Source organism: Aquila chrysaetos, chromosome Z (genome assembly GCF_900496995.4).
Source record: "Aquila chrysaetos chrysaetos chromosome Z, bAquChr1.4, whole genome shotgun sequence".
Taxonomy (NCBI): Eukaryota; Metazoa; Chordata; class Aves; order Accipitriformes; family Accipitridae; genus Aquila; species Aquila chrysaetos.
This window is the reverse complement of record NC_044030.1, coordinates 50,753,297-50,780,785: the sequence shown is the minus strand read 5'-3', so window position 1 is coordinate 50,780,785 and position 27,489 is coordinate 50,753,297. Positions and strand designations below refer to the sequence as shown.

At 53.0% G+C, this 27,489-nt stretch overlaps 1 protein-coding gene and 1 long non-coding RNA gene across 2 annotated transcripts; one reads left to right on the top strand and one right to left on the bottom strand.

Moving 5' to 3' along the window:
- The first annotated feature begins 930 nt into the window (after nt 1-930).
- LOC121232714 lies at nt 931-25,756 on the top strand. Its single transcript, XM_041121084.1, has 6 exons — nt 931-1,855; nt 18,375-18,432; nt 21,087-21,124; nt 21,984-22,183; nt 24,427-24,658; nt 25,365-25,756. Exons 1-6 carry the CDS (start codon nt 931-933, stop codon nt 25,754-25,756), a joined length of 1,845 nt encoding a protein of 614 aa, XP_040977018.1.
- LOC115337312 lies at nt 8,744-9,953 on the bottom strand. The gene is made up of 3 exons (XR_003922084.1): nt 9,828-9,953; nt 9,374-9,463; nt 8,744-8,818 (listed from the first exon to the last, which is right to left on the bottom strand). It is a non-coding gene; the product is annotated as an uncharacterized LOC115337312 (long non-coding RNA).
- Nucleotides 25,757-27,489: the final 1,733 nt, after the last annotated feature.

Sequence of the window (27,489 nt, the reverse complement as noted above, 5' to 3'; positions counted from 1 at the left end):
AGCCCAAGGATATTGGGGGCCTGGAGTGTTCCTAACTACCGATGATCCTAGGGAACCATGGTCTCTGACGCAGCAGGCAGCTTACTGGGCAGGGGGAATAGACCAAATGGAACGAGGAGAACCAACACGGATAGACACCCCTTCTATAAATCAGTTGACTGAGAGCTTACGGAAAACTGCTTGTCTCCAATTAATGCATGATAGGCGATTAGTGCCACAACAGCCCTCTCCGATGTTGTTAAATGCCAATCCTGATAGAATGACTCCTCTAATCCGAGGTTTACCAGATTCTTTGAAATTATATGCTGTCCAGCTGCAGGATAGATTACGTGATGCGATAGCACCTAGAGGAGGCAGGCGGAATGCAGGAGGGGCCCTGACCTGGGGAGAAGTGGCATGGGGATTGATTAACTACGGCCGGAGAATGGGTCTCACAAGGGAAGAAAGCAGGGCTAAGCCTGCTATCCGCCGAATAGAAGGACCTGGCCGACCTCCCCCATCTAAGGCTGTGAACACCAAAAAGCCGTATGGGGGTCAGCGGAACTTGTTGTGGGCAGAAGGGATAGAAAATGGAATTCCCTGGGATGTGATGGATGGCTTGCCCACCTCTGTCCTAGAAAAGTTGGTCCTAGGGTGGAAAGACAAGAACAAGGAGCCTCCCCATACTGAGTTAGACATCCGAGGCTATAAAGGGGCGAATCCACAGTTGCTGGCAACTCCCACTCCCCAAACGCCTACTGCCCCAGAGGAAGGTATTACTGTCCGCAGGACGGGAAACTAGACAGGCCGTCCCCAGTAAGTGAGCCGGGGGACGGCCAGTGGGTTTATTTAAGGAGGCTCACTGAAAATAAGACAGGAGACCTGTTGATTACTTTTCCCCTTGGTCCCTTTAAGACCCCAGTAACTTTTTTAGTTGACACGGGTGCTCAGATGTCAGCACTCCGGGCGGATGTTGCTAACCGCCATGGAATAATTGCAGATAAGAAGCAGATATGGGTCACAGACGTTTTCGGAAGCTCCCAACCGCAGCCGACAGCTAAAGTTAAATGCTGGCTGCCAGGGGATTCGTCCCCTGTTGAGGTTACCATGATACTAGGTCCTCTACCCACCAATATTCTAGGACTCGACCTCTTAAAGGGCCGGTCATGGGTAGACTCTAAGGGAAGAGAATGGAAATTTGGGTGTCCCGCAATCTCTGTGAGGCTTTTGCAGTCTGCACCAACTCTCCCCTCTTCAAAGATAGTTAATGTCAAACCTTATGCTTTGCCTTTGGGAGCAAGGGAAGGGATCACTTCAGTGATAACTGAGTCACGGGAACAGGGGATAGTTATTCCTACGCACTCACCCTATAATTCCCCAGTATGGCCGGTCCGCAAGCCAAATGGGAAGTGGCGACCGACAATTGACTATCGACGCTTGAACGCCAATACTGGCCCATTAACAGCTGCAGTCCCCAATATAGCAGAATTAATTGCAACCATACAAGAACAGGGTCACCAGATTTTAGCAACCATTGATGTGAAAGACATGTTCTTTATGGTTCCCTTGCAAGAAGCAGATAGGGACCGCTTCGCCTTTACCTGGGAAGGTGTACAATATACATTTACACGGCTTCCCCAAGGCTATTGCCACTCACCAACCATTGCTCACTATGCATTAGCCCAGGAACTAAATCAGATCACTCCTAAAGACGGAGTAAAAGTATATCAGTATATTGATGATGTGCTAATTGGAGGACCAGATACCACTGTGGTGGGGCAAACCCAGAGAGGAATCATTAGTCACTTAGAGAATTTAGGGCTCCAAATTCCTGCCGAAAAGGTGCAACTCCCATCACCTGAAGTAAAATTTTTAGGTAACTGGTGGAAAGGAGGGACTGTGTGTATACCTTCCGAAACCTTGTCCGCCCTTGAACAAGTAAAAATGCCTGAAAATAAGAAAGAATTGCAGCATGCCCTAGGCTTGCTAGTGTTTTGGAGAAAACACATCCCTGACTTTTCTATCATAGCTCGCCCTTTACATGATTTAACCCGTAAAAGAACTGCTTGCGACTGGACACCTGTCCATGAAGAGGCTCTGAAATTATTACTTTTTGAAGCAGGGATTTACCAGGCCTTAGGGCCGATACATCCAACAGACCCACTCCACATAGAATGGGGTTTTGCAATTTACGGGTTATCTATACATATGTGGCAACGTGGACCTGAAGGTCCTACTCGTCCTATAGGGTTTTTCTCATGTAGCTTTAAGGATGCTGAAAAACGGTATTCAGTTTGGGAGAAAGGACTCTTTGTGGTTAACCTAGCCTTACAGGAAGCCGAGAGAATTATACGACAGCAGCCCATCCTCTTACGAGGACCCTTTAAGACCCTGAAACCAATATTGGCTGGAACTCCTCCCCCTGTAGGAGTAGCTCAACGAGAAACAGTAAGGAAGTGGTATGCCCAGTTAGACCACTACCGTCACACTAGACAGATAGAGGAGGGAATACCCAAAATGCTCCAAATACAGGATCCCCCTTCTGATCACCCAGATACAGAACCCCCTCCATCGTACATCAAAGTGGCTCCTCATTTTAAACCCCATTTAACAAATGTGTGGTTCACTGATGCTTCCGCAGAAAGGGAAGGAAAGACGTGGAAGTATCGAGCAGTAGCATTACATACTGATTCAGGGGAGCATATGATAACTGAGGGAGAGGGTAGTGCCCAAGTAGGGGAGTTAGTTGCTGTGTGGAGCGTAGTCATTAAGGAAGCTGAGACAACAGAACCAGTATACATTTATACTGACTCTTATGCGGTGTTTAAGGGATGTACTGAATGGTTACCGTTTTGGGAACGAAACCAATGGGAAGTAAATCAAATGCCAGTGTGGCAACGAGACAAATGGGAAGAAATACTGAACATCGCCAAGCAGAGATCTTTCTTGGTAGGCTGGGCTGCTGCACACCAGGCAGGAGATAACCCGGCTCACCTCCTAAATAACCAAGTAGATTCCTTAACACGTCTAGCCAGTCTTGCCATCGATGGTGAAGCAGAGAAATGGGAACACCTTCTGGAGTGGCTGCACGTGAAGCGTGGCCATTCAGGAAGTAAAGACCTGTACAAAGAGGCTACTAGTAGAGGATGGGCCGTTACACGAGAATTATGTAATACTGTTATTTCTGCATGCGGTCAATGTCGAGTTCGTTTGGAAAAATATAACCCTTTAAAAGAGCAACCCCTACATTTAAGGACAAGCAAAGGTTTATGGCAAACGTGGCCAATTGACTATATTGGCCCCTTTCGGGTATCAGAGGGAAAACGACATGTGTTAGTAGGAGTAGAGGTGGTATCAGGACTAACACAAGCTGAAGCTGTATCCAGAGCCACAGGAGAAAATACAGTGAAAAGTCTCAAAGTATGGTTTAGCTGCTTACCCAAGCCTCAATCAATTCAATCTGATAATGGGAGCCATTTCACTGCTGGAGTGGTGCAAGAATGGCCTAAGGGTGAGGAAATCCAGTGGGTTTTTCACACCCCTTACTACCCTCAAGCTAATGGTATTGTGGAGAGAACAAACGGACTTCTAAAACGAGCTCTGAGGCCCCATGACCCAGGGTGGGCCTTGCGAGTACCAGAAGCAGTATACCGAATCAATAGCCGGTGGGGGGCAAGTGGCTGCCCCCGACTCCTAGCGTTCTGTCCCTCACCTCCTCCTATTGTTCCAGGGACGAAAGGTGGCAAAGACCCTGCACGCTTGCTCCACTATGCTGGACAACCAGTATTAGTGGAACTGCCCACTGTGGGGCAAGTGCCCCTAACCCTAAAGACGCCCCTTAACCTTTATTCCTGGGTGGCCACAGATGCCCATGGGAAAGAGCATCGTATCAATACCCGATGGATTGTCCCATCCTTCTAAGTGGACCTTCATGTTCTGAATTAAAGTTCTTCCGATGTTAAATGGCTGATAAGAATATGTTTTTTCTGTATCCCACTGGCTGGATTCTAACACGCATATCAGTTAAGATGCACAATATAACCCCAGCCCTCTGCTATAGTACTAAAACCATAGCTGCTTGATGGCCTGCTTATGTTTTTGTTACTCTGACTAGTGACGCCGTGTTGACTTCTCAGAATTCCTGAGTTGGGGGGAGGACACAGAGAGCTTGGCAGCAGACCATGTTGGAGTTCTTGCAGCGGCCACCTACGCCACGTAAACCTATTAGCCTTTTTACGCACAATGAACACATTCTGCTGATCTGCGGATACTTTAATCAGAGCAATTCCAGTCAAGAGAGCTTGAAGTTTAAGGCTAGTTTGTATGGATCTATAATAAGTAACAGATCCTGCACATGGCCTGTATGAGGTTGTTTTACAGAAGCCGCATGAGCGCCTTGGAGAGTGCACCTCAGCCTCTCGGATGGATCCCAACAACTAGCAACACTGCTTGACATCTCCTCCAATCCTATCCCTCTAATGATTGTTTATTTTTGTATATATTTTGCAGGTTATCAGAAGCCCACGGCAGGACTTATGTTTGCACTTGGTGAGTGGGCCATTACCTGTATTGTTTGTTTGATTTTGGTTGTGATATTCTTATGGTACAACAGGGAAAGATGGTTTGGAACTCCTTCCTCCTTGCCTTTCTTTTCTTACCTTTGGTGCATCCGGACAAGGAGAAAGGGCCTCCAATTTGGCTTGGGAAGTGATACAAGGATTCATACATGTCTGGAATAGAACAGATCAGGGGATCTGTATTCAGATTCCTACCTCTGCCGAGCAGGGGATTAGATTCGGTTTGATACCCATGAGGCTCAATATTGGAAAATATAATATGAGCAATGGCATTATAGGGTTAGTAGATGCTCCGTTTGAGTATCAACATCGAAGTGATTATACCTCCTCTGGCAGATGGTGGCGAGATGAAGCAGCCTTCTATGAGATCCCTCGGGACACGGGGTGGCCTGACTTAATAAACAAAATTGTAAGCGATGGAGATTGGAGGTCAGTCGTGAAATTGGTATTAGTCATAGCCCGCCGTGTCCTCCAGGATTCAAGGAAGCCTATTCCAGATGATTCCCACCTTCTCCATCCTGGTGGAGAATAACAGGATGCCCTTCCTATCATAATATATCTTGTAATTTAGTGCCCTTTTGGCCTGCTTCCCCGGAAATTACCCCTTTTGAATTACAATATAATGTAAGATGGGATTCAGCTTGGTGTGTTCACATACCTGACAGGAAGGGACAATATCCTTCAATGAATAGCGCCCACACTGCTTGGGGATGGTCAGTGAAACACATGTTAAAAAACCAACCTCTTCACTTATTAAAGAAAGAATTTGTGGGCACGCCCAACCCCAGTGATGCCCATTTGTTAAACTGTACCCACATTATAGATTGTACCACAGGCGCTGGCAATCCCATCGAAACATGGATCAGTTTGGAAGTTAGAACCTTAATGCGAGACATGTGCACCTGTTGGGGATATCCTAATTTTGGATACCGAAACCGGGACAACCAATGTAATCAGATCACCAATAATGTTAATATCTGGCTAAAATGTGGAATTCCCATTAACCACTTCCCAAGACATAAGGTGGGAGAGGATAATCAAATACCTCGGGGAGACGCAGCTACTTGTCAAGACGCTTTGTATGCCGCCCCTGAGGGGACCGTCTGGGGGTGTTCAGATCGGAAAATGTACTCGCACTTGAATGTTATCAAACAGGCTGGATTGCGGTGTGGTTTGGGAATTCCTACTACGTGTCCCAGGCGAATCTTTGAATATACCACACCACCTATTCACAGGAAAAAACGAGAACTTGATGACCCAAGTAGCACCCAGAAGTGGATTCAAAGCATTCTAAAACCTGATTATTATACCTGGGGACAGAAAGTATCGTTAGAGCTAGAAGCATTCTTTGCACCGTCTGGGTATATTGTTCGGCACCAATGGGTGCTAGAAAACCTAACTTGGCAAGTACATGTATTAAGTAATTGGACTCGATATGCCTTTGGGGAACTAAATCTGCAAGTGCAACAAGTATCAAAAATGGCGTTACAGAATCGTTTAGCCTTAGATATGTTGTTGTTAGAAGAACAAGGTGTGTGTGGTATGTTAAACTTGACTGAATCCGAATGTTGTATTACCATTCATAATGCCACGACCTCAATTGAAGAAGCCCGGGCAAAGATGAAGGAGATTGCCGACCAGACGGGGGAACTCTTCCTTGCAATGCAACCAGCTGACTGGTTTGGTGGCTGGAGTCCAAATTCATGGCTACATGCCATTTTGGGATCCTTGGGACTGACGGGATGGGGAAAATGGCTTGTAAATATTGGACTTATGATATTAATTGGATTTACATGTTTAATAGCAGGCCTTGCCATAGCAAGATGTATGATTAGCCGCTTGCTATCCTCAGCTGCCTCTCTCTCTTCTACTGTCCGCTATATTAAAATCACCACAGAAGAAGATGATATGAATGAGAATCGAAGTCCAGCGACTGTTTGAGCCACGGGGTGGTGTGACGGTCTGACAAATTATAGTTAATGTCTCAAACATTCGTTAAAGAACTTTGGTGGAGAAAACGGCCTCTGTAAAAATGCTGGAGTTTTGTGAATAGGACAATGTGGCCGGAGGAGAGGGCCCCCCGGAGGGTGGGACCGTGCTTCTCCAAAGCCGCAATTCCTTATCTTAAGTGACCAGGAGAAGGAGCACTGCATATGCGCCTGGAGGAGGAGGCCCCACGGAGGATGGGACTGTGCTTCTATCTTAAGCGGTCATGCCAGCAGAAACAGAGAGACAACTCTGCGATGAACCTCCCCCAAAGCTCTCCGACCGATTCCAGGGAACCCCGGGAATGGGACTGCGCATGTCGAGAGCATCGACTAACACGCTATAAAAGAAGGGAGAACGAGTTCTCAGCGCGCGCCCTCCGGAACTGGATCTCTAGGCTGGCTGGACCAACGCTGGACCCAGGACTGGTGAAACCCTTTCCTTCTCTCTCTCTCTCTTTCTCTCTTTCTTTCTCTCTTTCTCTCTCTCTCCTTCTTTTCCTTCTCTCTTTTCCACAGTCCCTACACCTCATCCTTTTAAACATAAACTGTTGACCAAGTCTGAGACTAGGAGTGGATCTAGCCGCCCCGGGCTCCTCTCTGAGAAGGAGTGCAGAAAGCAAGGGGGTCTGCTCTGAACCTCGTGACTCAACGGGAGGGCTCTCCTTCTGACACAGTTTCATGTTCCTTTTTCCATTTCATTTTTCTATACTTCCCTCCTCTTCTCAAACAGCGGCTTAACGACATGTTGCAAGGTTCATATTGATAAGTTCACTTGTACTTGGGCAAGGTTATCTAGGCTGAATAAATGTTGATTCATGTTTGAACTCCCCTGGTGTTGTTTCACCTTAATTCTGACAAAGGAAATCCACGAACCTGAGTCGCTCCAACTTTGGGACGCGACAGGGGACTGCCGAGGGAGCCTCTGTGAGGAGAGGCCACGGCTGCCCCGCGCCGGGCAGACAGGGCCGGTCCCAGCCGGCTCCAACGGACCCACCACAGGACACAGCTGAGCACATCCTACGCCTTCCTGGGGCGAGACGAGTCGTGGGCCCAGCCTTGTTCGACAGGATTCCTGCCGCACCTGGAGTACTGTGTCCAGTTCTGGGCTCCCCAGTACAAGAGAGATGCGGAGCTACTGGAAAGAGCCCAGTGACGGGCCGGTAGGATGGTGAAGGGACTGGAGCACCTCCCACATGAGGAAAGGCTGAGAGAGCTGGGAAAGGCTGAAAGGCCTGGAGAAGAGAAGGCGCAGGGGGCATCTTACTAATGCTTGTGAATACCTGAAGGGAGAATGCAAGGAGCACAGAGCCAGGCTCCTTTCAGTAGTGCCCGCTGACTGGGCCAGAGGCAAGGGGCGCAAACTGCGACACAGGGGGCTCCGTCTGAACATCAGGAAACACTTGTTGACTGTGAGGGTGACTGAGCACTGGCACAGGTTGCCCGGGGATGTTGTGGAGCCTGCGTCCCTGGAGATCTTCAAAAGCCTGGACGTGGACCTGGGCAACCAGGTAGCTCTAGGTGACGCTGCTTGACCAGGGTGTTGGACCAGATGACCTCCAGAGGTCCTTTCCAACCTCAACCAGTCTGTGATTGCATGGATTATTTCAAAGACAGTTTTCCACCAGGAACTGCCTGTCAACATCTTCCTTTGTTTTCAACTTACAGTGTAGGAGCTAAGGTCGCTATTTTAAAACACTGCAAAGTTTCACACCCAATCTGTAGGTCGCCCAAGTTTCCAGTCTGCTGGGTTGGTGTGGTAAAAAAGAGATTTTAATTAGCATCCGTGAATGGAATGGGCCAGTGCCGTGGGGATCATGACCCCGAAGCACTGCCAGGCTCTGATGACGCCTTCCTGGGGCGAGGTGGGGCGGGGGGCGCCCCTCATGCCAAAGGGTTTTGTCAAGGAACTTAGGCAAGGAACGGCTACAGGAGCGTCGTCTCCTTTTTGCTCGGTTAGGCAACATCCCCGTGGCGGAGGGAAAGCGGAAAGCCCGAGGAAGGCCTCAGCCCGCGAAAGGCAGAAGTTGGCAGCTTTGAGAGGGGCTCCGAAACGACATTGCTCTACGCCAGACTAAGCGACATCCCTCTGGTCCGTTTCTCCATTTTCCTCTTTAATTCTTATTGAGGGAAGCTCTCCGCAGGCATCTGGCTGATGGCAGTTGTTCCCACGGTCTTCCCGTACACCTGCACTCGATAAATGCAGGTGTATCCTGGTTTTCCCCAGTTGCTCTCTATGACAAGCTTCAAAAACCGGAAGGCTCTGGAGTCGCCATTCTGCAAAGAAACGGTAGCAAAAGCAGCGTCACTCCTGGGGTGTAAAGAGTGCCAGCAGGCTCCGCGCATCTTCCTCCGCCAGCCCGGCCCCTGCTCCGGGACCAGCTCCCGGCCTGGCTGAGGCGGCAAGCTTCTCCCTCCTTCCCTTCTCCCACCCAGGCGGCAAGGACCCCTGCGGCCCCGCAGACCAACGCCCGGCCTCGGAGAGGGTGGTGGGCAGCTGTGGAAACCTGAGGCTCGCTGGTCCCAGGGAAATGGGGCCTGGGGAAAGTCCTGCTGCTGGGGCAAGGTGCTGGGCATCCTCCCCGCCACCGCCTGCCTGGCGGGTACAGCCAGGTAGCTCTGGGGACCCAGAGGGCTGTGGGGCCAACGTGGCCTTTGTTCTGCTCTTGCCACCCTGCCGGATGCCACTCTCCCTCCCGATGCCGCCAGCGTTTCTCTCGGCCAGGGTCGGCCCCCTGCCCTGGCAGGGACCATCCACACTCCCTCTGCAAGCAACTTGCTGGCAAACTGGCATTTCTGCCCGGGCCTCTTGCCCACACGCACTCACTCTACCTGCAGAGGGAAGGTCTGGGTCGACTCTTTCTGCACGGCATAGGTGAATGTCCCGAGCAGAGTTTCGTCCTCGCCTTCCTCATCCAGTCCCTTGGAGATAAAGCACAGGGGAGCAGGTCAGGCTCGACGCGACCACAGGGAAACGCTCATGCCAGATCCGGGCCCGTGACCCCCACCCAGCTGCTGCAGCTGCAGCCCAGTCTGGCGCAGGAAGCGGTGGGGCCGAGTCTCGTCCTTGTGTGTTGCTCAAAGGCCCAGAGGTGCTGGGCCAAAATGTGCTAAGCAAGTCTGAGGAGGGGTGACGCCACCCCACGTGTCCCTTGAAGCGTCCCCTCGGGGAGCAGCAGTGCTTGGGAGCACACAGATCTCGGCAGATGCGCAGAGAGCAGCAAGTCCCTGTTAGAGCTTTCCCCCGCGGCCAGGTCCCAGCCCCCAGTGCCCGGCAGAGACTTACGGAGACAGTGAAGTCTCTGGGGGCACTACTGACAGTCCCCGGCGGAGAGGCTATCTTTGAGGCGTGCTGTATGGTGACGGCCGTCGGTCGTATTTGTGTGGGCAACCGGATTAGCACCTCGCTCCGAGACCCTTGGAAAGGCCAGCAGTATCCTGGGGAGGCATCCGGCTGAAAGCAGAGGGCAAGAGCAATGAACGCGAGGGTGTGATGGGGCCTGCTGCGCTGCCCTGCAGCCAGGAGCACAGGCGGCACTGCGCCTGTGGGCTGCACTTGCGCTCAAAATGAATGGCGTGCTGGGAAGCGGGCAGAAGCGCCCAGCCATCTTCCCGGCCCGGGAAAGAGCAGGAGAACAGCCAGCCGGTGGGAAACATCCGATACCCTGCACCTGAGTCAGGGCTTTCAGGAAACCTCCCTTTTTTGCCCAGCAGCTCTGCAGCCTCCCCGCACCCTCCACTGCCCCACTGGGAGAGGCACAGCCAGAGCTGTGGCAGGGAAATGGTGTCCCTACGGAGAAGCTCCTTCACCCAGCAGCGACCAGGGATGGCGGGCAGGAAGCTCGGCTCAGCTCAGCCCCGTTCTGAGGGCAACTGGCGTTTCGCAGGGAGCCAAGCCCTGCGCGGGACCTCAGGTGTCAGGCACCGGGCCGCTGCCGTGGCCTTGAGCAGTACCACTGGCCTGAGGGGAGATGCCCCAGGGCTTGCCCCAACTTTGCAAGAGGCAAGAGAAGCAGCACTGACACTTTCTGCTGCTCTACCTGCGCAAAGGTATCCAGAAGGGGTGGAGCACACAGGAACCAAAACAGCCTGCAGGGCCACGCAGAGCTGCTGGACGATCTCTGCAGGTCGATGGCAGCCCCTGAAGGGAGACGAGAGCAGCTGAGTGCAAGAGGCCCCAGGCTCGGAGGACCTGGTGGCTGCAGGCTATTTCTAAGGCTGCCCGCCAGCCCCGCACGCAGCACCGCACCCTCGGAGGTGCCCCAGGAAAAGGAGGGGATCCCCGTGCCCGGCGACTGCGTTTCTCTCCCAGCCACACAAAGGGAAGGTCTGCGGGTGCTGGGAGACCGCAAGATCCCACGGGAAGGGCAGCAGAGCCAGGCCAAGGCCCCGCTGCCTGGACAGCAAAGGAGGACCCGGCCACTCCTTTGTGCTCCCCAGGAAAGCTCCGTGGAGCGGGAGAGGGCGGAAATGCTGTCGCGGCGTGCCAGCGGCACCAGCGAGGGGTCTGACGGCAGCGCTGGGGTGAGCCCAAGGCAGCCGCTCAGCCACAGTCATGCTCTTGGGCCCCATGGTTTTGCCCCCGTGTCCCGATGCCTCGGCGAGCAGTCTGCCGCGCAGCCTCCTTTTGGGAGTGCTAAGCGGGAGCCCAGTGCAATGACAGCCCTGCCTGCCGGTGTCCGCCCGTACCCGTGCTTTTCAGAGCCCAGTCAGACGTCCACGTGGTTGCAGACATTGCCTCTCTCATTTGACGAATTTCCTGGGAAAGAAAGACACAAATGAACAGGAGAAACAACCACCTCAGACCTGGCCAGGAGAAGGGGCTTTACAGCGGAGAAGCTCAACGAGCAGCCCCTGGCAAGGGACGGGTGCGTGGGCTGAGCAGGAAAAGCCCACCAGCTGGCCCAGGAAGTGCCTTGTGCGGGGCCCTGCTCATCCCAGCCCTCTTTCCCAGAGTGCAGGATCACCTTCGTCACCGTGCCCATCTCTGCAGCCAGGCTCGCCACCTCATCTCTTAGCTCTTGCATCTCTTGCGATTGCTTCCTCAACAGAGTGAGCGTGTTCCTGCAGTCACCGGGAAAGCAGGTCTTGTCGGAGAGCTGCCCAGCCCCTCCCGGGGCCTCCAGGCTCGGGAGGAGCCGAGACACGGGTGCTCGAGCCCCCTTTTCTTTCCCTGGTTTGCGAGCGCTTCCCTTCCCCTCCAAGTTTCGCAAAAGGCCCAGGCAGGAGGGAAAGGCAGGAGCGCTGGGCGCCGTGCGAGGAAGGGAGTGCAAATAGCACGGGCTCGTCTGCCGCTACCCCCACCAAATGTGCTGCAGGTCGGGAGAGAGGAGAGGGCTCTTACCTCAGGGACCTCAGGTTGGCTGCGGGCTGCCCCGGCCGCACCTGAAAGCGAAAGGCTCTGCGTTTGAGTCCCAGAGCTGCCGGGGCTTTCCAGAGCCGGCAGCTCTAGGAAGGCACGGCAGCAGCTGCCGCTGCTGATTCTCTGGGTCATTGCCTGGAACTGGAGGGGCTGGGCGATTTACCCACCCACCTCCAGCAGTGCTCCTTTGTGGGACTTTCCTGTCCCACAACAGCAGTCACTGACCTGTGGCACATCCTGTGTCCTCAGCATCCGCTTCAGCATGAAGGTCCCGCAGCAGGCACCAGCTGTAATTCCCGGCACCGAGAGAGAGAGTTAATTTGGGGGGGTTTCTAATGACCCCCGTAGTCGCATGGTCTCCGCTCACATCAGGGTGGCAAGAGGTTGGCTGAGGACACGGCGAAGGGGTGCAGAGAGAGGCTGCAGCTCCCTCCAAGCGGGGACCCTCTCCCTGAGCCTCGGGGCTCTGCACAGCCCCCGTTTCCGTGCACGCTTGGCGCCCCACAGCTACGCCCCATTTCCCCTCCCTGCTGCAGTGAGCACCAACACCAGGCTCCACGGGGCTGCGCAACGCCTTTCCTCTGTTGGCTCTGGGGCCGGGTGGGCTCTGCAGAGAGCGAGCATCTTGGGAGCTCCCTGAGCTGCAGACGCGGGAGGTCGGAAGGGCCCCACCAGCGCCACTCCCTCGCGCGGAAGCTCGCACTCCGTGCCTCCCTGCCTCTGCTGGCAGCGGGCAAATACTCACCGAGAGCAGCTAGGCTCATCAGGAAGAGCATCGTGAAGAGCCTCTTCTTCTTCAAGGTGATGACCTCTTTCCTGAAAAAGAGGGAGTCCCGGTGTTAGCAGTGCTCAAGGGCAGAGCCAGCCTCCCCATGCTCCCCGTCGGCCACCGGCATGCCTCGTCTCCGTGTCCGCGCTGGACACGTGTTGTACTTACACAGTGGAGATGTCTAGGCTGAGGCATCTCGGAAGGGAGTCGGTGGCTACTGCCACGCTGAAGACCGATCCTGGGCAAAGAAACCAGAGAAGAGCCTGAGGACCCATCCTGAGGACACCGGTGCAGTGCGTGCCAGATGCCTGCAGGGAGGTGGGCGCTGGTCCTACACGCTCCCTCCCTGGGGCAGGGGCAGGGGCAGGGGCAGGGGCAGGGGCAGAGCCGTGGTTGTGCCCTATAGAGGGGGGCAGCTGGGAGCGGGAGGCAGAGAGCTGGGCAGGATCCCCTGGCAGGCAGGGCACTGACGGCGTGCCTGGGGGGAAGGAGGGTGGCACGAGTCCTGGGGTAGCCCACAAAGACATGGACATGGTAGCCAGCTCTGCCATCGGCACGTAGCCGAGGTGGCCCCAGGCCTCCCTTGCGGCACGACGACGCTGGTTCTGCAGGGCTGTCGGGCCCGGCCAAGGCAGGCAGGCTTGGTGCCAACACGGGGTGAAAGGCAGCCCTGAACTAACCTTCATTTCCTGCAGCACTGCAGCGTGCAGGCCGTTGCCGGCTGGTGCCCTTGGCCTCCCGAGATCTTGCCGGGCTGCTCCTGGCTCCTCTCCTTGGCAGGGCAGCCTCTGGTGCTCTTGGAGAAGCCCTTCTCCTCCTCATCCTGGTGAGAAATGAAGCTCTCCTGAAAGCTTATGTGCCTGCCTTTGGCCGCAGGAGTGTTGCCTGTCTGGGCAGATCTCCTCCTGGCGATACCCGGCAGGAGAGCGCCTGCCCCAGGCACACAGCCACCAGCGCTCGCCACCAGCAAGCACACTGCGAGCTCCTTCCAGGCCCACAGCTTATGGCCCACAGCGCCTGACCTCACAGAGGCCTGGCCCCGCACGGTGTGAGGGGTGTGTCACGTGGCTGTGACATCACAGGCGGAGGGGAGCTCCGGGGGGGGCGTGGAGAGAGACCCCGCAGCCCATGTGGGGCTGTGTTTTGCGCTTGTGACGAGACCGTCTTGAAGGCACGCTGGTGTTTTAGCTGCTGCTGAGCAGTGCTTGCAGAGCGCCAAGGCTTCCTCTGCTTCTCTCGCCTGTGTGTCCCCAGGCGAGCAGGCTGAGGCTGGGCGAGAGGCTGGGAGGGGACACAGCTGGGACGGCCAGCCCAAACGGGAGTACCGAAGGGGTACTCCATGCCACGTAACGTCACGCCCCGCTCCGCCCCGCTCCGCTCTGCTCCGCAGTAAAGCCTGGGCCTTCTCTCTTTCCAAAGCAGCCGTTGCTTGGGGACTGGCTGGGCTCGGTCCCTCTGGCTCCACATCGTCATGGGGAGCTTCAGCCACTAGAGTGGCCCCAGGCAAGTGCCAAGGGGCTGCTGCGTGCCTCCGTCCTCAGCAAGACGCACGAGCGCCCGGGACACCGCAACGGCTCCTTCTGGGGCGAGCCAGCTTGCAGGGCCTTGCTGGGTGGTGATGAGAGTGAGCACCTGCAAGAGGACAAAGACGGAGCCCTGCGCTGCACTGTCTCCATGCCGCGCGAGCAAAGAGAGGGGGGAGCCGCTGACGCGGAGGCCCCGGCCAGAAGGCAGGCCTTGGAAAGCCTCTCGGCAGATGTCCCTGCCGCAGCTCCTCCGCCGGCCACAGAGCCTCCACCTAGTCTGCTGCCTGTCCTTGCCCAGGCACCCGCGCTGCTCCGGACACCCTCTCCCGGTGTATTGGTGTATTGGGTGTCCGTGTCCAGGTGTTAGCAGCGGGGGGATGTGACGGTCTGACAAACTATAGTTAATGTCTCAAACATTCGTTAAAGAACTTTGGTGGAGAAAACGGCCTCTGTAAAAATGCTGGAGTTTTGTGAATAGGACAATGTGGCCGGAGGAGAGGGCCCCCCGGAGGGTGGGACCGTGCTTCTCCAAAGCCGCAATTCCTTATCTTAAGTGACCAGGAGAAGGAGCACTGCATATGCGCCTGGAGGAGGAGGCCCCACGGAGGATGGGACTGTGCTTCTATCTTAAGCGGTCATGCCAGCAGAAAAAGAGAGGCAACTCTGCGATGAACCCCCCCCAAAGCTCTCCGACCGATTCCAGGGAACCCCGGGAATGGGACTGCGCATGTCGAGAGCATCGACTAACACGCTATAAAAGAAGGGAGAACGAGTTCTCAGCGCGCGCCCTCCGGAACTGGATCTCTAGGCTGGCTGGACCAACGCTGGACCCAGGACTGGTGAAACCCTTTCCTTCTCTCTCTCTCCCCCCCCCCCCCCCCCCCCCCCTCTTTTCCTTCTCTCTTTTCCACAGTCCCTACACCTCATCCTTTTAAACATAAACTGTTGACCAAGTCTGAGACTAGGAGTGGATCTAGCCGCCCCGGGCTCCTCTCTGAGAAGGAGTGCAGAAAGCAAGGGGGTCTGCTCTGAACCTCGTGACTCAACGGGAGGGCTCTCCTTCTGACACAGTTTCATGTTCCTTTTTCCATTTCATTTTTCTATACTTCCCTCCTCTTCTCAAACAGTGGCTTAACGACATGTTGCAAGGTTCATATTGATAAGTTCACTTGTACTTGGGCAAGGTTATCTAGGTTGAATAAATGTTGATTATTGTTTGAACTCCCCTGGTGTCGTTTCACCTTAGTTCTGACAAAGGAAATCCACAAACCTGAGTCACTCCAACTTTGGAACACGCCATCTCAATTGGCGTCACGGACAGGATTTCCCTTGTTGGAACGGAGTTTCTAATGGGATACCAGACCTCCACTCAGAGAACGAGCGGGGAGGATCTGGGAAGGATCTCTCAACAATAAGTTGGGAGGGATCCGAGCAGTGGCAGACACAGGGGCCCGGGAAATATCTGTGTCTGACTGTTCCCCTGTTTTAGAGAGGCTAACTGCCTATAGGAGATTTCCCTTGTTGGAAGGGAGATTCTAACGGGATACCGGACCTCCACCCGGAGAACGGGCGGGGAGCATCTGGGAAGGATCTCTCAACAATAAGTCGGGAGAGATCCGAGCAGTGGCAGGCATGGTGACCCGGGAAATATCTGCGTCTGACTGTTCCCCTGTTTTAGAGAAGCTAATTGCACATAAAGCCCGCCCTTCCCCACAAGGAGTAGCCTGGGCACGAGACCACTGGCATGACTCAAAGCCATTGTAGGAGGAATTGAGAAGCTAGCAAAAGAAGGCAGGTTTCGCCCGGGAAAAGGGAAGGCTGTCGTGTGTGCAGTTTTAGGGGCTGCACTCGTAGCAGCCCAGGAAGACAGACAGGAAACAATGAGAGCTGAGCAGGCAGATAAGGAGAAGATTCAGTCCCTGCAGGATTTAGTTAAAGTCCTGCAAGAGCAATTAACTGCGGAGCGTAATACAACACAGCGGCTTCACGCTGCCTTGTCTGATGCATTAGATCGGGAAAGAATTTTACGAGCCGAGGTGGATGAACAATCTGACCCGGACTTAGACCTGCAAGGTCTAGAGGTAGTTTCAGGTGAAACAGCAAAAATCTTTATACCCAAATCAAGAGTTAGAAGGTACCAGAAAAGTTTTTTTACCCTGAGGATGAAGAGGTAGCAATGAGGCCATTAATTAAAACAGAAACCATAGACAATGGCCAAAATGGCGGAGCACCACACGTGACCATTAAGACGATACCATATTCCGCCACTGAATTATCTAAAATTCAGGAAAAGTATATCCGACTAGCAAAGGAGACCGAAACAGAATATGTGTGGAGGGTGTCATTAACCGGTGGCGACTGGATTTTATTGTCAGAAGATGAAGCCCAAGGATATTGGGGGCCTGGAGTGTTCCTAACTACCGATGATCCTAGGGAACCATGGTCTCTGACGCAGCAGGCAGCTTACTGGGCAGGGGAATAGACCAAATGGAACGAGGAGAACCAACACGGATAGACACCCCTTCTATAAATCAGTTGACTGAGAGCTTACGGAAAACTGCTTGTCTCCAATTAATGCATGATAGGCGATTAGTGCCACAACAGCCCTCTCCGATGTTGTTAAATGCCAATCCTGATAGAATGACTCCTCTAATCCGAGGTTTACCAGATTCTTTGAAATTATATGCTGTCCAGCTGCAGGATAGATTACGTGATGCGATAGCACCTAGAGGAGGCAGGCGGAATGCAGGAGGGGCCCTGACCTGGGGAGAAGTGGCATGGGGATTGATTAACTACGGCCGGAGAATGGGTCTCACAAGGGAGAAAGCAGGGCTAAGCCTGCTATCCGCCGAATAGAAGGACCTGGCCGACCTCCCCCATCTAAGGCTGTGAACACCAAAAAGCCGTATGGGGGTCAGCGGAACTTGTTGTGGGCAGAAGGGATAGAAAATGGAATTCCCTGGGATGTGATGGATGGCTTGCCCACCTCTGTCCTAGAAAAGTTGGTCCTAGGGTGGAAAGACAAGAACAAGGAGCCTCCCCATACTGAGTTAGACATCCGAGGCTATAAAGGGGCGAATCCACAGTTGCTGGCAACTCCCACTCCCCAAACGCCTACTGCCCCAGAGGAAGGTATTACTGTCCGCAGGACGGGAAACTAGACAGGCCGTCCCCAGTAAGTGAGCCGGGGGACGGCCAGTGGGTTTATTTAAGGAGGCTCACTGAAATAAGACAGGAGACCTGTTGATTACTTTTCCCCTTGGTCCCTTTAAGACCCCAGTAACTTTTTTAGTTGACACGGGTGCTCAGATGTCAGCACTCCGGGCGGATGTTGCTAACCGCCATGGAATAATTGCAGATAAGAAGCAGATATGGGTCACAGACGTTTTTCGGAAGCTCCCAACCGCAGCCGACAGCTAAAGTTAATGCTGGCTGCCAGGGGATTCGTCCCCTGTTGAGGTTACCATGATACTAGGTCCTCTACCCACCAATATTCTAGGACTCGACCTCTTAAAGGGCCGGTCATGGGTAGACTCTAAGGGAAGAGAATGGAAATTTGGGTGTCCCGCAATCTCTGTGAGGCTTTTGCAGTCTGCACCAACTCTCCCCCTCTTCAAAGATAGTTAATGTCAAACCTTATGCTTGCCTTTGGGAGCAAGGGAAGGGATCACTTCAGTGATAACTGAGTCACGGGAACAGGGGATAGTTACTCCTACGCACTCATCCTATAATTCCCCGGTATGGCCGTTCCGGAAGCCAAATAGAAAGTGGCGACTGACAATTGACTATCGACACTTGAATGCCAATAGTGGCCCATTAACATCTGCAGTGCCAATATAGCAGAATTAATTGCAACCATACAAGAACAGGGTCACCAAATTTTAGCAACCATTGATGTGAAAGACATGTTCTTTATGGTTCCCTTGCAAGAAGCAAATAGGGACCGCTTTGCCTTTACCTGGGAAGGTGTACAATATACATTTACACGGCTTCCCCAAGGCTATTGCCACTCACCAACCATTGCTCACTATGCATTAGCCCAGGAACTAAATCAGATCACTCCTAAAGACGGAGTAAAAGTATATCAGTATATTGATGATGTGCTAATTGGAGGACCAGATACCACTGTGGTGGGGCAAACCCAGAGAGGAATCATTAGTCACTTAGAGAATTTAGGGCTCCAAATTCCTGCCGAAAAGGTGCAACTCCCATCACCTGAAGTAAAAATTTTTAGGTAACTGGTGGAAAGGAGGGACTGTGTGTATACCTCCCGAAACCTTGGTCCACCCTCGAACAAGTAAAAATGCCTGAAAATAAGAAAGAATTGCAGCATGCCCTAGGCTTGCTAGTGTTTTGGAGAAAACACAATCCCTGACTTTTCTATCATAGCTCGCCCTTTACATGATTTAACCCGTAAAAGAACTGCTTGCGACTGGACAACCTGTCCATGAAGAGGCTCTGAAATTATTACTTTTTGAAGCAGGGATTTACCAGGCCTTAGGCCGATACATCCAACAGACCCACTCCACATAGAATGGGGTTTTGCAATTCATGGGTTATCTATACATATGTGGCAGCGTGGACCTGAAAGGTCCTACTCGTCCTATAGGGTTTTTCTCGCGTAGCTTTAAGGATGCTGAAAAACGTATTCAGTTTGGAGAAAAGGACTCTTTGTGGTTAACCTAGCCTTACAGGAAGCCGAGAGAATTATACGACAGCAGCCATCCTCTTACGAGGACCCTTTAAGACCCTGAAACCAATATTGGCTGGAACTCCTCCCCCTGTAGGAGTAGCTCAACGAGAACAGTAAGGAAGTGGTATGCCCAGTTAGACCACTACCGTCACACTAGACAGATAGAGGAGGGAATACCCAAAATGCTCCAAATACAGGAATCCCCCTTCTGATCACCCAGATACAGAACCCCCTCCATCGTACATCAAAGTGGCTCCTCATTTTAAACCCCATTTAACAAATGTGTGGTTCACTGATGCTTCCGCAGAAAGGGAAGGAAAGACGTGGAAGTATCGAGCAGTAGCATTACATACTGATTCAGGGGAGCATATGATAACTGAGGGAGAGGGTAGTGCCCAAGTAGGGGAGGTAGTTGCCTGTGTGGAGCGTAGTCATTAAGAAGCTGAGACAACAGAACCAGTATACATTTATACTGACTCTTATGCGGTGTTTAAGGGATGTACTGAATGGTTACCGTTTTGGGAACGAAACCAATGGGAAGTAAATCAAATGCCAGTGTGGCAACGAGACAAATGGGAAGAAATACTGAACATCGCCAAGCAGAGATCTTTCTTGGTAGGCTGGGCTGCTGCACACCAGGCAGGAGATAACCCGGCTCACCTCCTAAATAACCAAGTAGATTCCTTAACACGTCTAGCCAGTCTTGCCATCGATGGTGAAGCAGAGAAATGGGAACACCTTCTGGAGTGGCTGCACGTGAAGCGTGGCCATTCAGGAAGTAAAGACCTGTACAAAGAGGCTATTAGTAGAGGATGGGCTGTTACACGAGAATTATGTAATACTGTTATTTCTGCATGCGGTCAATGTCGAGTTCGTTTGGAAAAATATAACCCTTTAAAAGAGCAACCCCTACATTTAAGGACAAGCAAGGTTTATGGCAAACGTGGCCAATTGACTATATTGGGCCCCTTTCGGGTATCAGAGGGAAAACGACATGTGTTAGTAGGAGTAGAGGTGGTATCAGGACTAACACAAGCTGAAGCTGTATCCAGGAGCCACAGGAGAAAATACAGTGAAAAGTCTCAAAGTATGGTTTAGCTGCTTACCCAAGCCTCAATCAATTCAAATCTGATAATGGGAGCCATTTCACTGCTGGAGTGGTGCAAGAATGGCCTAAGGGTGAGGAAATCCAGTGGGTTTTCACACCCCCTTACTACCCTCAAGCTAATGGTATTGTGGATGAGAACAAACGGACTTCTAAAACGAGCTCTGAGGACCCATGACCCAGGGTGGGCCTTGCGAGTACCAGAAGCAGTATACCGAATCAATAGCCGGTGGGGGGCAAGTGGCTGCCCCCGACTCCTAGCGTTCTGTCCCTCACCTCCTCCTATTGTTCCAGGGACGAAAGGTGGCAAAAGACCCTGCACGCTTGCTCCACTATGCTGGACAACCAGTATTAGTGGAACTGCCCACTGTGGGGCAAGTGCCCCTAACCCTAAAGACGCCCCTTAACCTTTATTCCTGGGTGGCCACAGATGCCCATGGGAAAGAGCATCGTATCAATACCCGATGGATTGTCCCATCCTTCTAAGTGGACCTTCATGTTCTGAATTAAAGTTCTTCCGATGTTAAATGGCTGATAAGAATATGTTTTTTCTGTATCCCACTGGCTGGATTCAACACGCATATCAGTTAAGATGCACAATATAACCCCAGCCCTCTGCTATAGTACTAAAACCATAGCTGTTGATGGCCTGCTTATGTTTTTGTTACTCGACTAGTGACGCCGTGTTGACTTCTCAGAATTCCTGAGTTGGGGGGAGGACACAGAGAGCTTGGCAGCAGACCATGTTGGAGTTCTTGCAGCGGCCACCTACGCCACGTAAGAGCAAGAGGTCGCTATAAACCTATTAGCCTTTTTACGCACAATGAACACATTCTGCTGATCTGCGGATACTTTAATCAGAGCAATTCCAGTCAAGAGAGCTTGAAGTTTAAGGCTAGTTTGTATGGATCTATAATAAGTAACAGATCCTGCACATGGCCTGTATGAGGTTGTTTTACAGAAGCCGCATGAGCGCCTTGGAGAGTGCACCTCAGCCTCTCGGATGGATCCCAACAACTAGCAACACTGCTTGACATCTCCTCCAATCCTATCCCTCTAATGATTGTTTATTTTTGTATATATTTTGCAGGTTATCAGAAAGCCCACGGCAGACTTATGTTTGCACTGGTGAGTGGGCCATTACCTGTATTGTTTGTTTGATTTGGTCTGTGATATTCTTATGGTACAACAGGGAAAGATGGTTTGGAACTCCTTCCTCCTTGCCTTTCTTTTCTTACCTTTGGTGCATCCGGACAAGGAGGAAAGGGCCTCCAATTTGGCTTGGGAAGTGATACAAGGATTCATTACATGTCTGGAATAGAAACAGATCAGGGGATCTGTATTCAGATTCCTAACCTCTGCCGAGCAGGGATTAGATTCGGTTTGATACCCATGAGCTCAATATTGGAAAATATAATATGAGCAATGGCATTATAGGGTTAGTAGATGCCTCCGTTTGAGTATCAACATCGAAAGTGATTATACCTCCTCTGGCAGATGGTGGCGAGATGAAGCAGCCTTCTATGAGATCCCTCGGGACACGGGGTGGCCTGACTTAATAACCAAAATTGTAAGCGATGGAGATTGGAGGTCAGTCGTGAAATTGGTATTAGTCATAGCCCGCCGTGTCCTCCAGGATTCAAGGAAGCCTATTCCAGACGATTCCCACCTTCTCCATCCTGGTGGAGAATAACAGGATGCCCTTCCTATCACAATATATCTTGTAATTTAGTGCCCTTTTTGGCCTGCTTCCCCGGAAATTACCCCTTTTGAATTACAAGTATAATGTAAGATGGGATTCAGCTTGGTGTGTTCACATACCTGACAGGAAGGGACAATATCCTTCAGTGAATAGCGCCCACACTGCTTGGGGATGGTCAGTGAAACACATGTTAAAAAAACCAACCTCTTCACTTATTAAAGAAAGAATTTGTGGGCACGCCCAACCCCAATGATGCCCATTTGTTAAACTGTACCCACATTATAGATTGTACCACAGGCGCTGGCAATCCCATCGAAACATGGATCAGTTTGGAAGTTAGAACCTTAATTCGAGATATGTGCACCTGTTGGGGATATCCTAATTTTGGATACCGAAACCGGGACAACCAATGTAATCAGATCACCAATAATGTTAATATCTGGCTAAAATGTGGAATTCCCATTAACCACTTCCCAAGACATAAGGTGGGAGAGGATAATCAAATACCCTCGGGGAGACGCAGCTACTTGTCAAAACGCTTTGTATGCCGCCCCTGAGGGGACCGTCTGGGGGTGCTCAGATGGGAAAATGTACTCGCACTTGAATGTTATCAAACAGGCTGGATTGCGGTGTGGTTTGGGAATTCCTACTACGTGTCCCAGGCGAATCTTTGAATATACCACACCACCTATTCACAGGAAAAAAACGAGAACTTGATGACCCAAGTAGCACCCAGAAGTGGATTCAAAGCATTCTAAAACCTGATTATTATACCTGGGGACAGAAAGTATCGTTAGAGCTAGAAGCATTCTTTGCACCATCTGGGTATATTGTTCGGCACCAATGGGTGCTAGAAAACCTAACTTGGCAAGTACATGTATTAAGTAATTGGACTCGATATGCCTTTGGGGAACTAAATCTGCAAGTGCAACAAGTATCAAAAATGGCGTTACAGAATCGTTTAGCCTTAGATATGTTATTGTTAAAAGAACAAGGTGTGTGTGGTATGTTAAACTTGACTGAATCCGAATGTTGTATTACCATTCATAATGCCACGACCTCAATTGAAGAAGCCGGGCAAAGATGAAGGAGATTGCCGACCAGACGGGGGAACTCTTCCTTGCAATGCAACCAGCTGACTGGTTTGGTGGCTGGAGTCCAAATTCATGGCTACATGCCATTTTGGGATCCTTGGGACTGACGGGATGGGGAAAATGGCTTGTAAATATTGGACTTATGATATAATTGGATTTACATGTTTAATAGCAGGCCTTGCCATAGCAAGATGTATGATTAGCCGCTTGCTATCCTCAGCTGCCTCTCTCTCTTCTACTGTCCGCTATATTAAAATCACCACAGAAGAAGATGATATGAATGAGAATCGAAGTCCAGCGACTGTTTGAGCCACGGGGTGGTGTGACGGTCTGACAAATTATAGTTAATGTCTCAAACATTCGTTAAAGAACTTTGGTGGAGAAAACGGCCTCTGTAAAAATGCTGGAGTTTTGTGAATAGGACAATGTGGCCGGAGGAGAGGGCCCCCCGGAGGGTGGGACTGCGCTTCTCCAAAGCCGCAATTCCTTATCTTAAGTGACCAGGAGAAGGAGCACTGCATATGCGCCTGGAGGAGGAGGCCCCACGGAGGATGGGACTGTGCTTCTATCTTAAGCGGTCATGCCAGCAGAAAAAGAGAGGCAACTCTGCGATGAACCCCCCCCAAAGCTCTCCGACCGATTCCAGGGAACCCCGGGAATGGGACTGCGCATGTCGAGAGCATCGACTAACACGCTATAAAAGAAGGGAGAACGAGTTCTCAGCGTGCGCCCTCCGGAACTGGATCTCTAGGCTGGCTGGACCAACGCTGGACCCAGGACTGGTGAAACCCTTTCCTTCTCTCTCTCTCTCTTTCTCTCTTTCTTTCTCTCTTTCTCTCTCTCCCTCTTTTCCTTCTCTCTTTTCCACAGTCCCTACACCTCATCCTTTTAAACATAAACTGTTGACCAAGTCTGAGACTAGGAGTGGATCTAGCCACCCCTGGGCTCCTCTCTGAGAAGGAGTGCAGAAAGCAAGGGGGTCTGCTCTGAACCTCGTGACTCAACGGGAGGGCTCTCCTTCTGACACAGTTTCATGTTCCTTTTTCCATTTCATTTTTCTATACTTCCCTTCTCTTCTCAAACAGCGGCTTAACGACATGTTGCAAGGTTCATATTGATAAGTTCACTTGTACTTGGGCAAGGTTATCTAGGCTGAATAAATGTTGATTGATGTTTGAACTCCCCTGGTGTCGTTTCACCTTAATTCTGACAAAGGAAATCCACGAACCTGAGTCGCTCCAACTTTGGGACGCGACAGGGGACTGCCGAGGGAGCCTCTGTGAGGAGAGGCCACGGCTGCCCCGCGCCGGGCAGACAGGGCCGGTCCCAGCCGGCTCCAACGGACCCACCACAGGACACAGCTGAGCACATCCTACGCCTTCCTTGGGGCGAGACGAGTCGTGGGCCCAGCCTTGTTCGACAGGATTCCTGCCGCACCTGGAGTACTGTGTCCAGTTCTGGGCTCCCCAGTACAAGAGAGATGCGGAGCTACTGGAAAGAGCCCAGTGACGGGCCGGTAGGATGGTGAAGGGACTGGAGCACCTCCCACATGAGGAAAGGCTGAGAGAGCTGGGAAAGGCCTGGAGAAGAGAAGGCGCAGGGGGCATCTTACTAATGCTTGTGAATACCTGAAGGGAGAATGCAAGGAGCACAGAGCCAGGCTCCTTTCAGTAGTGCCCGCTGACTGGGCCAGAGGCAAGGGGCGCAAACTGCGACACAGGGGGCTCCGTCTGAACATCAGGAAACACTTGTCGACGGTGAGGGTGACTGAGCACTGGCACAGGTTGCCCGGGGATGTTGTGGAGCCTGCGTCCCTGGAGATCTTCAAAAGCCTGGACGTGGTCCGGGGCAACCAGGTAGCTCTAGGTGACGCTGCTTGACCAGGGTGTTGGACCAGATGACCTCCAGAGGTCCTTTCCAACCTCAACCAGTCTGAGATTGCATGGATTATTTCAAAGACAGTTTTCCACCAGGAACTGCCTGTCAACATCTTCCTTTGTTTTCAACTTACAGTGTAGGAGCTAAGGTCGCTATTTTAAAACACTGCAAAGTTTCACACCCAATCTGTAGGTCACCCAAGTTTCCAGTCTGCTGGGTTGGTGTGGTAAAAAAGAGATTTTAATTAGCATCCGTGAATGGAATGGGCCAGTGCCGTGGGGATCATGACCCCGAAGCACTGCCAGGCTCTGATGACGCCTTCCTGGGGCGAGGTGGGGCGGGGGGCGCCCCTCATGCCAAAGGGTTTTGTCAAGGAACTTAGGCAAGGAACGGCTACAGGAGCGTCGTCTCCTTTTTGCTCGGTTAGGCAACATCCCCGTGGCGGAGGGAAAGCGGAAAGCCCGAGGAAGGCCTCAGCCCGCGAAAGGCAGAAGTTGGCAGCTTTGAGAGGGGCTCCGAAACGACATTGCTCTACGCCAGACTAAGCGACATCCCTCTGGTCCGTTTCTCCATTTTCCTCTTTAATTCTTATTGAGGGAAGCTCTCCGCAGGCATCTGGCTGATGGCAGTTGTTCCCACGGTCTTCCCGTACACCTGCACTCGATAAATGCAGGTGTATCCTGGTTTTCCCCAGTTGCTCTCTATGACAAGCTTCAAAAACCAGAAGGCTCTGGAGTCGCCATTCTGCAAAGAAACGGTAGCAAAAAGCAGCGTCACTCCTGGGGTGTAAAGAGTGCCAGCAGGCTCTGCGCGTCTTCCTCCGCCAGCCCGGCCCCTGCTCCGGGACCAGCTCCCGCCCTGGCTGAGGCGGCAGCTTCTCCCTCCTTCCCTTCTCCCACCCAGGCGGCAAAGGACCCCTGCGGCCCCGCAGACCAAACGCCCGGCCTCGGAGAGGGTGGTGGGCAGCTGTGGAAACCTGAGGCTCGCTGGTCCCAGGGAAATGGGGCCTGGGGAAAGTCCTGCTGCTGGGGCAAGGTGCTGGGCACCCTCCCCGCCACCGCCTGCCTGGCGGGTACAGCCAGGTAGCTCTGGGGACCCAGAGGGCTGTGGGGCCAACGTGGCCTTTGTTCTGCTCTTGCCACCCTGCCGGATGCCACTCTCCCTCCCGATGCCGCCAGCGTTTCTCTCGGCCAGGGTCGGCCCCCTGCCCTGGCAGGGACCATCCACACTCCCTCTGCAAGCAACTTGCTGGCAGCCCGGGCCTCTTGCCCACACGCACTCACTCTACCTGCAGAGGGAAGGTCTGGGTCGACTCTTTCTGCACGGCATAGGTGAATGTCCCGAGCAGAGTTTCGTCCTCGCCTTCCTCATCCAGTCCCTTGGAGATAAAGCACAGGGGAGCAGGTCAGGCTCGACGCGACCACAGGGAAACGCTCATGCCAGATCCGGGCCCGTGACCCCCACCCAGCTGCTGCAGCTGCAGCCCAGTCTGGCGCAGGAAGCGGTGGGGCCGAGTCTCGTCCTTGTGTGTTGCTCAAGGGCCCAGAGGTGCTGGGCCAAAATGTGCTAAGCAAGTCTGAGGAGGGGTGACGCCACCCCACGTGTCCCTTGAAGCGTCCCCTCGGGGAGCAGCAGTGCTTGGGAGCACACACATCTCGGCAGATGCGCAGAGAGCAGCAAGTCCCTGTTAGAGCTTTCCCCCGCGGCCAGGTCCCAGCCCCCAGTGCCCGGCAGAGACTTACGGAGACAGTGAAGTCTCTGGGGGCACTACTGACAGTCCCCGGCGGAGAGGCTATCTTTGAGGCGTGCTGTATGGTGACGGCCGTCGGTCGTATTTGTGTGGGCAACCGGATTAGCACCTCGCTCCGAGACCCTTGGAAAGGCCAGCAGTATCCTGGGGAGGCATCCGGCTGAAAGCAGAGGGCAAGAGCAATGAACGCGAGGGTGTGATGGGGCCTGCTGCGCTGCCCTGCAGCCAGGAGCACAGGCGGCACTGCGCCTGTGGGCTGCACTTGCGCTCAAAATGAATGGCGTGCTGGGAAGCGGGCAGAAGCGCCCAGCCATCTTCCCGGCCCGGGAAAGAGCAGGAGAACAGCCAGCCGGTGGGAAACATCCGATACCCTGCACCTGAGTCAGGGCTTTCAGGAAACCTCCCTTTTTGCCCAGCAGCTCTGCAGCCTCCCCGCACCCTCCACTGCCCCACTGGGAGAGGCACAGCCAGAGCTGTGGCAGGGAATGGTGTCCCTACGGAGAAGCTCCTTCACCCAGCAGCGACCAGGGATGGCGGGCAGGAAGCTCGGCTCAGCTCAGCCCCGTTCTGAGGGCAACTGGCGTTTCGCAGGGAGCCAAGCCCTGCGCGGGACCTCAGGTGTCAGGCACCGGGCCGCTGCCGTGGCCTTGAGCAGTACCACTGGCCTGAGGGGAGATGCCCCAGGGCTTGCCCCCAACTTTGCAAGAGGCAAGAGAAGCAGCACTGACACTTTCTGCTGCTCTACCTGCGCAAAGGTATCCAGAAGGGGTGGAGCACACAGGAACCAAAACAGCCTGCAGGGCCACGCAGAGCTGCTGGACGATCTCTGCAGGTCGATGGCAGCCCCTGAAGGGAGACGAGAGCAGCTGAGTGCAAGAGGCCCCAGGCTCGGAGGACCTGGTGGCTGCAGGCTATTTCTAAGGCTGCCCGCCAGCCCCGCACGCAGCACCGCACCCTCGGAGGTGCCCCAGGAAAAGGAGGGGATCCCCGTGCCCGGCGACTGCGTTTCTCTCCCAGCCACACAAAGGGAAGGTCTGCGGGTGCTGGGAGACCGCAAGATCCCACGGGA

What these genes read in the sequence shown, in the direction of transcription:
- LOC121232714 (XM_041121084.1), top strand. Translation starts at nt 931, where the DNA reads ATGTCAGCACTCCGGGCGGATGTTGCTAACCGCCATGGAATAATTGCA. An exon ending in CCTGAAGTAAAAATTTTTAG is followed by an intron (nt 18,433 to 21,086) that starts GTAACTGGTGGA and finishes TATATTTTGCAG; the next exon opens with GTTATCAGAAAGCCCACGGC. An exon ending in ACCACTTCCCAAGACATAAG is followed by an intron (nt 22,184 to 24,426) that starts GTGGGAGAGGAT and finishes GAATACCTGAAG; the next exon opens with GGAGAATGCAAGGAGCACAG.